The following is a 15,148-nucleotide window of genomic DNA, read 5'->3' as shown; positions in this document are numbered from 1 at the left end:
TTTACTGGTGGAGGAGGACCTCAGGTGCCCTTCAGTGCATTATTTCAGGCATAAACTGACACCTGAGTAGAACCACCGACGTTCCAAAAGCTAGGGGGTGGGGATAGCTTTCTCACATGAAGTAATCCTAAGTCCCTAGGAGTCTCTGTATCTTCAATAACTATGATTTGTTCATAACAATATTTTGTAAAACATTTGTAATAAAAAAGCAAGAAAGCACACTTTGAGCATATAAACAATTTATTACTTCTCATTTTTATTATAAAAAGTACAGTACAATTTATATGTTATATAAAATCATCACAAAATGCAGCCCAAAAGGGGAGATAAGAAAATAAATTTAATAATAAGGCAAAAATATGTAAATAAATAACGTGACATATACACATTTGTTCTTATCACATTAAAATATAAATATAAGTAAATGGTCAGAGAAATGTACCTTATGAAGTTATATATTAGAAAAAACATTAATATATTTCCAAAAAAATAGAAACAAAAATGATTGCTTTCCTGTTTATAAATTATGCCAGAATTAATTCCAATGGTAATAAACACTTTGGTGTAATGAATATGAAAATAGTAAATAAATATACATGATACATATTGATCTACAATAACATTTGAGCCGTGTCATGACAAAACCAACATAATGGGTTTGCGACCAGCATGGATCCAGACCAGCCTGCGCAGTCTGATCAGGATCCATGCTGTTTGCTTACAAACCCTATAACATGTAGGGAAACTGATAGCGAACAGCATGGATCCTGATCAGACTGCGCGGATGCGCAGGCTGGTCTGGATCCATGCTGGTCGCAAACGCACTATGTTGGTTTTGTCTTGACGCGGCTCATATGATACAAACTGATCTAAAATAACATTTTTGCTTGCATAATCTATCACAGATGGTACGGAAATGTAACATATAAATCATTTACCAGTATTTCAATATATATATACATGTATATATATTCAACATTTATCCATCCTCTTATACATGAAGTAATTTTGAAAATGGTTTCTTGGAAACATCTTAGTAATAAAACTATTTATATACTATTTTAACTATTTTTAACTTTTAATTTATATGCTGCGTTTATTTTGACGCAGTGCGACAGTAAACAGGTCTAGCAGTACTATTAAACCAGTTCACTGAAGTTTCTTTAGCTATATAAAATTAAGCGTAACATTATTTTAACCAAATCTATGTAAAAAATTCAGCAAAATTATACAGTCATATGTAAAAAGTGTTGTTTTTTTTTGTTATCCAAACTTCTAAAATTGGACAAGAGGATCTACCCAGTCTAAAAATAAAGTCATTAACATCCCTAAAAAGTAAAATCAAAATCAAAAAAGAAAAATACAAACACACATGCTATATCTCTCATTTACAAAACAGCACTCAAAAGATTTTATAAATAGATGACAGAATTTACAATGATTCAATGATTTCCCAAAGACACTGTACAACCCTAATAATTCTCACATCAAGAATTAAATACTAAAATTTTCACATGATTTATAAAACATCCATATGACAAAGTTTTATGTTTTCCACATTTTCTTTTTGATAATCTTAAAAAGGTAGAGATAAAATACATTAATTTTCCTTACTTTATAAAATAAAAACGTTATTTTAAACATATATAGTCCTATATCCCTGTTTAAATGGTGCCCCTAGAAGCCCCTCCCTCAAATATCTGTATTATGGTGATGAGATTATGTGTAAGAGATTGGCTAAAACCAATCCAAATCTTATCATGCATGTGGACAAAACATAATATGATCTACACATGGAGTAAAAAAACAAAACAAAGCTCTATCTAAAATCACATATAAGTGTACTTTCAAATAGTGAATACTGTTTTGATATAAGTTCCCCACATACAGTCCTCTTTTTGTGTGACAAAATCCTGTGTGGCAGTTGCAAGGTGAAATCAGAATACACTTCAAGAAATTTGAGCATATGGTAAAAGTACATGTACATTAGTATATCAACTTACAAAATTAATGAGGTAAAAAATATCACACAATAAAATCTCACAGCAATTGCAACATGAAAAATAAAACTTACAAATAAAACTGAAATAAGAAATAAGTACAAAACAGAAAGAAAAAAGAACCAAAGATTATCAAAAATTTGATGTAAGAAAAAAAAATACTGATTTTTAGTAAAGAATGAATAGAACAAAAAAATATTAAAATCTAAGGGTATGTGGCCACAATATCAGAATTACTAATATGCAGTGACAATACAGCCTGAACAGACCAGGTATGATATGCTTTTGATTAGTTGACTTGTCCTGAGAACCTTTAATAGCTAACATATACCCTGTTGAATATAATGAACTTACCCATTTTTAATTTGGAATAGTCCATTAAATGTTAATAGTAAATTAGTATCAAAATATACTTTTTACGGCATAGGTCTTTATATAATTATATTAACAGCTCTCATTATGACAAGATTTAAGCTGAAATTTTGACACATTTTTAATAACAAAGAATATACAAAGAAAAATAATATACATGATAAAGATACGAAAATTAATGAGAGAAAATGTAAAATATGATATTGAAGTTACAATGATGTTGTAAACAAGGTTATCATCATTGTAACACAATATTCAACATATAAAAATTCACAAAGGGGAATAAATCAGTAAAAATTATGCAAAAATCTGTGTTAGAGTTAAAGGTCTTTGTCAATGACTTACAAGACAGGTCTTGCATGATATTGGAAATGAATTTTCCAAGTTTATAAAGAAGGGAATAATTCTGTAAACAAGAGGGCCAGTGACCCCAAATCGCTCACCTGAAGACAGCATCTTGGGACAGGATAACGGGACAATGCTTTAAGCCAATGTAACAAGGATTTTTAACACATTTGTTGTTTTTTAATATGTGTATATATATTTTGTAAACAAAAAATAGAATTATAAAACATTACCTATATATTAATACATGTACTTTATTATTTTGCTTTTAAACATATAATGCTATATTTTCTGTGTTTAAACAAATACCCTTTGAAGAGCAAGTTAAGTCCCTGATGTTAAATCTTTGTATATTTGTACAGAATTAATAATTGTATGTTTTATATTTTTGGGGAAAAGAATAACAGTTCACACAGTATTATTATTTGGTAAAAGGACGGACCCTGGAAAAAATTACATATAGAAAATTGAAGAAGAAAGACAATACATAGATACAAAAAATTAATAGTTCCCCAAAACAACAACTGGCAGAATGTAAACCCCTGTTACATCTGGTGGAATAGGTTGATCCAGTGAGAATGAACTAGAACTGCCACTGTCATGGCGTGAATACCCCCACATACCACTTTGACAGAATCAACAGTGGCCATTTAGAGCTCAAGGACAACTTCCCTGCCAAATCTGCGGGAAGTAAGCCAGTGCTAAGTTATATATTCTACATGTTTTTAGTGGCAAAGATTCAAGTGACCTTTAACTTTGACCTACTGACCTCTAAATGAAAAGGGATCATTTACTGGTCATGACCAACCTCCATACCAAACATAAAGATTTTTAACCAATTCAGGGCAGACAAGCAAAACCAAACAGACAGAAAAGCTGATTCCAGTATGTCCTCCATACAACTTTGTTGTTAGGGGGAAATAATCATGACCAAAATGCAGTGAAAGCCCCGAGTAGGTTGATCCAGTGATTTCAAAGGAACTGTGTAACAACAATTTTGTATATGTTTTCTTTTTAATATGTAGTTTGTTTTATAGGCAGTAATTCTTTTAATCATTTATTATGAACTGTTATTTCTTTTTATGTTGTTTGATGTATATAATGTTTATAAAAGTTTATTTACAAGCATATTGTTCAACAAATATCCCTTTAAGTGTAAGAATTAGTAATACCCCTTTTATGTTTCTTTTCAATGTAATTATAAATTGATAAAAGGTTGTTAACACTATATAGGTAATTTAATTTGTTTGCTTGTAACATGTTCGTTCATTGTTATCCAATTAAGTTGCTATGGTCATCATGGAACCAAAGAAACCTAGGGTCCATTTTGATATATGCTTTGCTTGAAATAAATTTATATAGTTGAACCAACTTTTGTTACAGCGTTATTACTAAGAAAATTACTTCAAGAAAGTAAACCAGAGAAGAACAGAAGTTTGAGTTATACAAATAGAAAAAGGTTCCAATAAACACAGTATTACAAATAATAAAAAAGTTCCCCTCCCACAACAACCAAACAGACAAGAAAAACCCCTGTTACAACTGGTGGAGTAAGTTGATACCAAGGAACTGGATGAAAAAGAGTGCCAACAGATTATTACCAACTTAGATCAAAAGGGACCGGTAAACAGTGAACCAGCAGCCACTGAGCGAGACCATACAGAGCCAACTTTAGCCAGGACAAGGACACCAAATCTAGCCGTCATAGTCAACCGAAGGATTCTCAGCACCAACATCAACAGGTAGGCCTCCTTTCAAATTCAATATAGATTTTGGGAAGTTTGAACCTAATGTTAATGAGCCTAAAAGCTGGTTAACTAGATACGAGTATTTAGGACATGTAACAGAAACGAGCAGTGATCTACTAGCAAAATTTTTTGGCATGTTTTTAAGTATAAGAGTAGCAATTGACTGGTACACCTATTTAAGTGACGACACAAAGCATAATTTTGATGACTTAAAAGAAAACTTGTTAAAAGATTTTCTAAAAGAATAGACCCAATTTAATTAACGTCAGAAATTTTTCAAATGAAACAAAAAGTAAATCAGTCAGTTAGGGATTTTGTTCAGGAGGTACAAACAAAGAGTAATTTGGCTAATATTTCTGCAGAAAATACCTTAAGTGCTATACATGGTGGGCTACTTTCACATATTCGTGCTGATTTAAGGCGTAATCCTCCTTTAAGTTTAGACCAACTAATTGAAACTGCTGAATTGTCTGAAAGTGCATATGCTGTACATCCTCCTCAAATTAATCTGTCTGAGGCAGCATTTACGGATATTATTAAAAATGCCAAGGGTAATGTTAATGTAACAACAAATTAATATGTGTTTTCTTTTTATGTATTTTGTTGTATTCACATTAAATTTTTGAATCATTTATTATATACTGTTTTCTTTTTATGTTGTTTGATGTATATAATGTTTATAAAAGTTATTTACAAGCATATTCTTAAACATTTTGTGTTCAACAAATATCCTTTTAAGTGTTAGGATTAGTATTACCCCTTTTATGTTTCTTTTAAATGCAATTATATATTTATAAAAAGTTATGTTTTTTAACATGTTGGTTCATTGCTGCCCAATAAATTTAAGTTGCTATTGTCATCATAGAAACCAAGCTTGACAACCAAAGCAAAATCTTTAAATACATTTTAATGTTCTAGTTACAAATTTTATATAGCTATTCAGTTTGTATGTCCTCTCATTTGTATGACATAAGTGAGTATAATTTCCTAATATTAAATCTTTCTGGTATTATTGTGATGATTGTAAAGATAGATATATGCTTTGCTTGGACAATAAATTTATATAGTTGAACCAACTTTTGTTACAGCGTTATTATTTAATAAAGAACAGACACTAAGAAAATAACTAAAAGAAAATAAATCTGAAGAAAAGAAGTTTGAATATCTACAGTATTACAAATAGTCAAAAGGTTCCCCTCCCACAACAAACAAACAGACAAGAAAAACCCCTGTTACACATCCCTTCATAACACCATTCTGTTAACAACATTAAACATTGGAAACTTATTTTATTATTCTTCTTTCTTCATTTTTCAAGTTTGAATATCAAACGACAAAACTGGGATATAGTATGGTGAAACAATTCTCCATAGTACAAACTTAGTACCCAAACTACGCATGTGAAACTTGGTGTGAAAAAAGGAAAGACTCTGAAAACTGGTGGAGAAGGAAAAGGAAACAACAATACTACAACAGACTATCAATAAAGGAAGTAACTTTATGAAAAGGACTACAACATGAAACCTGGTGCAAAAAAAGACTCTGAGAACAGGTGGAGAAGGAAAAGAATAACAACGACACTACAATAAACTACATGTATCAATAAAGGAAGTAACTATAAAAAAAGAACTTCGAATCCAGACTTTAATAGGCCACATCTACGTTCAGATGGTCCAGTAACAGAAAGTCTAGTAACAAGTACAGAAACAGAATCCACAACCATGGAAACAGAAACCTCGACAGTGCAGATTAAAGGTAGGCCAAATGTTGATTTAGTGGGGAAATTTGACCCGTTAAAAGATGAACCTCACTTATGGTTAAATAGATATATTTATTATGGTCATGTAATGAAGTTAAAAGAAATAAGGTCAAAAATAATTTTAAAACACTAACAAACAAATTTTTTCTTCAACTTGGTGAATAAATTTATCCTTTTTGAAAAATAGACTCTGAAAACTGGTGGAACACGCAAAGAAAGCAACACTACAACAGACTATCAATAAAGGAAGTAACTTTATGAAAAGGACTCAGGTGTCATCAACGTTCGATGGTCCAGTAACAAGTACAACAACAGAATCTATGAACCAGTATGGTAACAGTCCTCAACAGTGACAAAAGAAGTATTCCTGTTTCTACTCTTGGTAGGAGTTACACCTACTTTGTCTGAGGAAAGATTGGAATAAAGACTTAATTAGTACAGAACCATATTTAAGAATGAAGGAAAACTCAAGTTTGAAGGTGATAACTGGAAAGATACCTTTGCAATGATGCTTCACTTTCCAAATGAGTCATTTCTGGATCACTTGCCTACATGTGATTGTCCAGAACTAAACAAACTTTGGCTAGCAAGTCCCAGTTACATAATGGCATTTTGTTGCAAATTAACAAGTCCTTACACCATATAAATGTTTTGTTACCAAATGTTGAAACACATTTTAGTTCAAATAGAAATATTCTGCGGATGATGTTACATACATGTACGATATACCAAAGCTCAGACAAGAAAGATTTTGAAATTTGCATCTTAAGACCTGTTTTTATGACCCTGTTACCTAATTATGAATTTGTCTATATTCATTTGAATGACTTTGATAGCGTACCAACCAACCAAGAATCATTCCTGTGCAGTTTGGTTAATATCTAGCCATTAGTCAAAGAAATTGTTGACGATGAACGACTAAACACCGGACAGAGAGGGATCACAAAAGCTCACCATGTGCACTTGTGCTCAGGTGAGCTAAAAACCCAACAGTTATGGTTTCTTAAACATGTCTGAAACATTAAGCGAATACCTTTAATGGATGCTCGGCTAAACCAGCATGCCAAACCTGACCATTAAAACTTTACAAAGGGGAATAACTCAGAAAAAAATAATATTAGAATCATGCATCCAAGTCAGTGATCATTAAATTATGTATCTGATTTTATTCCCCGCAGAGAGATGTCCTCAATAAGTAAATCTACCTTTTTTTTCCATTTAAAGTGGCAATGCTTTCAAATGAGAAAAATAAATCTTTAAAAATTCAAACTTGAAAAAAATACTACATGTAATTAAAAACTACATGATTGTAATCTAATTATCAACAACAAATAAAAAAGTCAAGAGCTAACTTGCTCAAGATCAATGCGCACAAGAAACAAATTTCAGTTTTAAAACTGTCAGCTGATAAGACTGTTATGTAAAGATAACCACATAAATCTTGTATTTTGACTGTATTTAAAGTCACTTACACTTTAGTAGTCATACGGCAACTTAGCAGAGGAATACCTCAGGTGTCCCTCCGTGAATTATCTTTCAGTCACAAGTGGGACCAAAATAGAACTACATGTATCACAGAATTCCTGTATTATTATGTTGTTTATGGTAAAAATTTGGTTATTCTGTAATAACGCAGTGTTCTCTGTTACAATATCATGTTTTCTGTCACAATATGGTGTTTTAAGTACGAATAAGGTGTTTTATATAATATTACAACATGGTGTTTTTTGTGACAATAATTATGTTGTTTTACATTGCAATATGACGTGTTTTCAATCATGTAGTTCTAAGAGCAAAAAGATCTCCAAAAAAATACTCCAATTACTTTAGGTTCAAATAATAAGTAATCAGCTAAATTCATAACTTTCTGTTAAAAAGTGTATAAAAAGTACCAAGATCTATTTATAACTCATTTCCAGTCTAAAAATAGAAATTCAGATCTATAAATAGCCTTATAATGGTTAAATTTTCGCAAACTTTCAGCAAAAAATAAAAAATTTCTGCAAGTATGCAACAAATAAAATCAGGTCACACCTATTACCACATGAAGGGGTGGCAGTTTCATTATCACATTACTTGTTTATTGTTACATTCAATCTTTTCTGCTCCTTAGTCGCATTTTACCCTCTGAAGGCTCATGGACCAGTCCATTCTTACGGGATGTTCCATTCTGCTCCATCTTCTTCAGCCTGGCTTCTTTGGCCTTTTTGGAGTAAGTTTGGTAGTAGAAATTGGAGAACAAGGCTATATGGGTAAAGTCGTAGAAAATCAGAGCCCAGTTATACAAGTTTGGGTATCCGCAATCACTGTAGATGGCATATGATGTGTGAAACAATATGGCCCAGAATTGAATCTGAAATATACCAAACAAAAATCATACACACTTATGCTGCAACAATCAAAATTTGAATGTACATATTACTATATTGGAACTTTATCATTAAAACACATTACCAATATGCTAAATTGATTATCATTTATCCAAAGGATATTTGAGCCGCGCCGTGACAAAACCAACATAATGGGTTTGCGACCAGCATGGATCCAGACCAGCCTGGGCATCCGCGCAGTCTGATCAGGATCCATGCTGTTCGCTTACAAACCCTATAACAAGTAGAGAAGCTGATAGCGAACAGCATGGATCCTGATCAGACTGCGCGGATGCGCAGCCTGGTCTGGATCCATGCTGGTCGCAAACGCACTATGTTGGTTTTGTCGTGACACGGCTCATTTTATAAGTATATGAAACTGAGATTAAAAGAATCAGATCTCTATAATATCCATCATTTATTCAAGTAAAATATTGGTAGAGGTAGGGTTTTCTCCCATGAAGTTTCAACAGTAAATTATTGATTCATAATCTAACAAAACCCACCTAGGTAAATTCTTAACCAGTACCGGTACATAACAACAAAATACCAGAACAAAATTGGTGCTACCAATCCTTACAACCTCTCCATTAAAAGCAAAATATTAAAATAAAACTTACAAGTTGCATAACAGTCATGTAACGTTTCCACCATAAATATTTCTGCATATGAGGTCCCATGGCAGATAGAAGGTAGTATGTGTACATGAGTACATGTATTCCACTGTTAATACTGGCAGAATAGTATGCTGAAAGTGTAAGTTATGTCATTTTAAATTCAGAAAAAAAAGAAATGATTAATCAATTATGAAAATCAAAGTGCTGAAAGCACTGGATGCAACAGACAAGGAAAAGGGATTGTGTGAATACTGAGCAAAGCCACATTAACCATTAGTAAAAGCTAACGATGGTAGGTTTAACTGTTGAATGACCACTTTTAAATATTTCACTATGATATTCCCAGAGGTTGATAACGGACTGTTCCGAAATGGGAGTTGGACAAATCCATTCTACAAATTCTGCAGGTGAATTAGATTAAAGCAGGTTTTATTAGAGGAAGTCCTCATAATGTTTTTGGCCCAAAAGATAAAATAAACATCATTTATGAAGTAATCTTAACCCTGTTACTGTATCTATAAGCTTATAACAATGTATGTTTGCAAACTTGCTTTTCATTGGTTAATCATGACTTTTATATAAACTATATACAAGGATGCTATCAATTTATGAAGTTATTTCTTTTTACCTGTCATAAAGGAAGTTGGCTATAATAACAATAGAATTGACATGTGCTCTTTTGTTAACAAATATGTTGTGGTGAAATTCTGATTGTATCCACTAACATGATAATAAAAATTAGACAGCTCAGGGATCTATCCATATACTTACATTCTCCCCCTGGGACATATTTAACGCCCACATACCAAATCAATGGCATCGTGAAATGATGGTAAAGATGTAGAAATGTGATCTGATTATTCTTCTTCCGGAGCATAAAAAATACCTAAAAATAGAATCATGAAAATGATAGAAAGTGTAATGCCATTTAAAGACAATTATTTTCAGGCAAAATGAGAACTTTAGGCCAAAATGAAATTATATTAAAGTTCTGAAACCTTGCTGAAAGAATGAATATTTCATAAAGCAGGGTAGGTTTGGTAGAGTATAAGGGTGCATGTGCGGGTATAATGAAATTTCTTTTAATGAATTCATTTAATTTAACACCATAATTTTTTATTTTTGACAGTAAACAATGCAAAAAAGGGTCCAAGTCCGGTGTGAAAATGATAAGTATGTATCATCTTATTTAAGCTGTGCCCAATGAATTAAAGAAAGAAGACAGTACAATATAAATATTATTATGCTTGGACGAGTGGGTGTTTCTAGAATACCCTCTTGATCACTACAGCAAGCCACAATGAATTTTCCAAAGCATTATCGGGCAAGCTGTCAAGCATTTTTCCAGTACTAGATACCTTCCACTTTCTTATACAAACAACCAGCTTGGAAAAAGGACAAAAATTTTTTTTTAATCTAAAATAACTTACTGTGTCTATGAGTTCAATACTTTTAGAGAATGTGAACCACCAACATGCCGCGGCAAGTCTATCTGCGGACGCTTTTCCATGTTCTACAGGCATACATACTTTGCTGAAATCCCAGTTTAACCATGTTGTCATAACAAACTGAAATATACAATCATTGTATATATAACAAAATTAATGTTATGTTTTTTTTTAAAAAATAACCTTAACATTAAAGACTGCAGTGATCATGTGTTTGTTTGTCTGATTTGGTTTTATGTCACATCAGCACAGTATAGGTCATATGGAATGTTCCAGCTTTACTGTAGGAGGAAGACCTCAGGTGCCCTGCCTTGCATTATTTCAGGTACGAACAGGCACCTGAGTAGAACCACGGACATTCCAAAAGCTAGCTGGATAGCCTCCTCACATGAAAGAATGCAAAGTCCCTGTCGAGATTCAAACTCACTGCGGTGAGGGGCAAGTGGTTTGAAGTCTACAACCTTAATCACTTGGCCGTGGACGCCCCTCAGTTATCATGTAGCAACAAGTTAAATGAAAACTTTTGCTTTATTTGTTTTTGTTTTTTTAACAAGATCCTAGCTATAAAGTCAAGTTGTTAGCTATGTATGATTAACACAGCTTAAATTACAATTACAATGAAAGCTGTGGTATGAATAAATATGATTTATGCGCATAAGTATAGTAACCTTACTAGTATACTCAACTTTAAGTGAGGGGATTACATAAAATGATGATGATGATGATGATAATAATGTTGATATTGATGACGATGATGATGATACTAATACTATATGGTACCAAAGATGAGATGATAATAATGATAATGATGCTGATGAAGTAAATGATGATAATGATACTGACAATTATGATGATAATAATGAAGATGATGATAATTTATTAATTATGATGATAATTATGATGAATATATTATTATCATGACAATTAGGATGATGATGATGATGATGATTATCTACTTATGAACATTTGATAATGGTTCTGAGGACTGCAAATACTTACCTCAAAGTAGATGTAACCATTCAGTAGAACAAGGCAGAAGTTATAGAACATCATTAAATTATTTAGTTGGAATGGTTGTCTGTTCCTCATTACCCTTTGACCACCCAATATCACAGCAAGGTACGTTGTAGTTATAGCTAGGGTTGGCCATATTGATGACACAAGTAACCAGTCCTGGGTACGATCGTCTACAATGAGAAAGTGAAAATATGTCTACAGAAAACTATAAACCTTTTGGTTGATTTGTTAACATAACTGACTTCAAATATATGAATGTTAATTGCTGGAGCATAAAAAAACATTTTCACAGTCACATTCAAGATTATCTAAGGTGGTAAGTGTTAATAACTGTTTTTTTAAATTTCTGGTTCAAACAAAGATTTTTTAACAAAAAGAAGCTTATCAGTAAAGCAATTATATTAAGCTACCTTAGGTATATATACCTTTGGAATATATTGAAATTACAATATAGTAAGTAAGATGAATTCACACTAAAAAGAGATTTTGTTATCATGTGAAATGACTTTATAATTAATATTATCTTATTTTACATGAAAAAATATCAACAAACTAGAAATGTGTTTTTCTAAGTTCAAAAAGGATAACTCTTGTAAAAGTATTTGGATCAAAACCAAATTCGAACTTGACTTGTATTTTCAAGTTAAATACCTGCACATGGCGATTTCAACCTTATACATAGTATACATTTCTACAAAAGTAAGAGTGAGGAAACTGAATATTTCAAACGTTCAAGAGGGATAACTTTGTCCAAAATCATCGATCCATGAATGTGTACAACTGTTGGGGAGATAATGAATGGAAACTGAAAATATCTTCTTTTTTTTTTTTCAAAACTAAAGGGGCATAACTCTGCCAAAAAGTCATAGAAACATGACCAAATTCAAACTTGATCTTTGCATTCCTTTCACGTATCCATATATCAAATTTGACTTGAATGTGTACAAGCGTTTGGGAGAAAATGAACGGAAACTGAATTTTTTTAAGGGGCATAACTCTGTCAAAAATCATCCGACAATGACAATATTCAAACTGCATTTTCATATTATATCCATATGTCAAATTTGAGTTGAATGTGTGCAATGTTGCCAAGATAATGAACTGGAACTGATGATGACGAAACGTGGTAGGCGGGGGCATAAAAATAATGCTTTGATAATTTCAGCTATTCTTTGAATAGTTTGATTTGATAATCTTGATGCAATATTCAAACAAAAGGCAAATCGTGGTAAACTTCAATATTATTTAAAAAATCACAGTAAAATTTGATAATATTTTAACAATTGCAGTAAATTTCAATAATATTCAAAGAATAGCTGTAAACTTCAATAATATTCAAACAATCGCGGTTAACTTTTACAAAAATTTACAAGTTTTGTAGTTTTTTAATATTGTCTAAAGATTTGGCAACATATGGCATACACAAAACAAAGGGAAACAACTTTTTTACAATAATGCCTCGTATAAATTTTTACCATTTCGTACACTGACAAACCGTACCTAACTACATGTACACTATGTCGATATTAAAACAATCGCGGTAAACTTCAATAATTTAAATAATTTTACTCCCTGAATATCTTACCATTATAGAGCATCATAAAGAATATAAAATGTTACCTTTAACTATTGCTTTTGCATAAAGGTCATTTACGTAGTCACTGAAGGTCATGATTGTCCTCTTCTTGAAATTTCTCCAAAATGTGGAATCTAAAAACAAATGAAAAGGTTAACTGTGTAAGTATAATGATTTATAGTTCAAAAACCAGGAGAGCCATGGTAGCAGCGCAAAATATGCTTGAGTGAGGCAAGGTTAGTTAGGCAGGGTGACGTATGCTTGAGTTAGGCATGGCGATTTATGCTTCAGTTAGGCAGGGTGCTTTATGCTCCAGCTAGGCACAGCAATATATGCTTGAGTTAGGCAGGACATTGTATGTCTCAGTTAGGCAAGGCGATCAGTGATTTCCTGCTTATATACCTGACTCTAATGAAAGGCTTGAAATGTTCTTTAAAATCATGCAGTTTTCTCAAAAATCTGAACTTAGACCAGCTTTTTTACTTTACAAATCAGCAATTTTAGCGATAATTTTTTTTCCAAAATCAAGAGGCAAAGGCCTCTTCCCAATTAAGTGTGAAAAATTACAGGCAATGTATGCTTATGTTAGGCAGAGAGATGTATGCTTGAGTTACGCAGGGCAATAATGATTGTCCTCATAAAAAATGCTTTTACTGGACCAGTGGGGATGAGATAGTCAGTGTATCATAGATATGTGCAATAACCTGGCTTAACGATATTCTAAAAAACTTCCAGCACAGACCAAGATCAGCTGGCACATTATGTGCTGTCTGTTCATGGTCTGCCCTGTTTACAATTCATTTACTAATTTGAAGTTTTTCCCAAAAATGTTAAACTTTAAAGATATTTTAGCATAGAAGAGTAACCAATGATCCTGAAAGTATAGTTGGTAATAGATATTATCTATCATAAATGTAATTGCAAGCATAATTAATAGGTTTTAATTGGTCCAAGACAAAATAATTGAATAAATTACTCATTCAATCTTATTAAGAGATCTACTCAATCTGTTTTGTGTAAGAAATTAGTACAAAATTGACAGTGCAATAATATTTTATTAACTTATCTTAGGATTGAATAATTTTTACTCACAACTTGTACAGATGCAGCACCTGGGCAGGGACCAAGTTAAAACATTTTGACATCAGACATGCCAAAACGAGATTCTGAGATATTTTTGTCTAGGTCAGAATCTCGCTTCTAGGGGGGAAATATTGCCCATGGATACACAAATTAGTTCAATATCTCAAATGGGCAGTTACAATTAGTTGGACTAAGCAGGGACTCACATATAAATTATTCTTACTGAACTGATATAGACATTTGCCTGGATGTGAAATACAAACTTATCTTAAGATTTCTTTTTAAGATTATTCTTTACCTTATAGATTATACAAACTTATATCAATTTCACACTAATTTCACTAAAAACATTCAATTAAAAAAAAATTGGCTCTAAAATTGATACTGATCTAGTCATTATATTATAATAATTTTACAAAAAAAGGTGTACTACATGTTCAACAGTGCTTGCAATTTTACCAAAGGATGTCAAAAATGAAGTATTTTTTGCAAAAAATTACTAAATCTTTCATAAAAAGCCTATAAAGTAAAATATATGTTAGGATTATTTACTCGAGACATAATTTGTGTCAACACCTTAGCAAAATGTAAACAAACAACAAACGTGGATTAAAATAATTGAAAATAAATTAGTACTAGCTAAAAGTCACTTACCTTTGCAGAAATAATATGAATCAAAGTTTTCTCTCTGTTGCAAAAACTTCAAAAGGTCCTTATAACGAAAGTCTCCTTGGTTTTAAAAATTAAATTTGTGCAGAAAGTTACGCCGCATGATCAGGGGGATTCCTCGTGAATAGACATGCTCTCGACCAAT

The 15,148-nt window shown here is 32.0% G+C and overlaps 1 protein-coding gene across 1 annotated transcript; it reads right to left on the bottom strand.

Moving 5' to 3' along the window:
- Positions 1–222: 222 nt before the first annotated feature.
- LOC132738813 (elongation of very long chain fatty acids protein 4-like) lies at positions 223–15,145 on the bottom strand. The gene is made up of 7 exons (XM_060726416.1): positions 14,989–15,145; positions 13,296–13,385; positions 11,658–11,845; positions 10,641–10,778; positions 9,982–10,096; positions 9,214–9,341; positions 223–8,577 (listed from the first exon to the last, which is right to left on the bottom strand). The coding sequence occupies exons 2-7, from the start codon at positions 13,345–13,347 to the stop codon at positions 8,317–8,319; spliced, it is 882 nt and encodes a 293-aa protein (XP_060582399.1). The 5' UTR covers positions 13,348–13,385; positions 14,989–15,145; the 3' UTR covers positions 223–8,316.
- Between the last annotated feature and the right edge of the window lie 3 nt (positions 15,146–15,148).

The sequence above is a fragment of the Ruditapes philippinarum genome, unplaced genomic scaffold (genome assembly GCF_026571515.1).
Source record: "Ruditapes philippinarum isolate M1 unplaced genomic scaffold, ASM2657151v2 ctg7698_1_1_1_1, whole genome shotgun sequence".
In the NCBI taxonomy this organism is placed as follows: domain Eukaryota; kingdom Metazoa; phylum Mollusca; class Bivalvia; order Venerida; family Veneridae; genus Ruditapes; species Ruditapes philippinarum.
The sequence above is the reverse complement of the archived record's forward strand: the minus strand, read 5'-3'. Positions and strand labels throughout refer to the sequence as shown.

Coding starts and splice junctions, on each gene's coding strand:
- LOC132738813 (XM_060726416.1), bottom strand. CDS start 13,347: ATGACCTTCAGTGACTACGTAAATGACCTTTATGCAAAAGCAATAGTT. Junction 10,779..11,657: donor ATGGTTACATCTACTTTGAG/GTAAGTATTTGC, acceptor TGTATATTTCAG/TTTGTTATGACAACATGGTT. Junction 10,097..10,640: donor GTATTGAACTCATAGACACA/GTAAGTTATTTT, acceptor TTCTATTTTTAG/GTATTTTTTATGCTCCGGAA.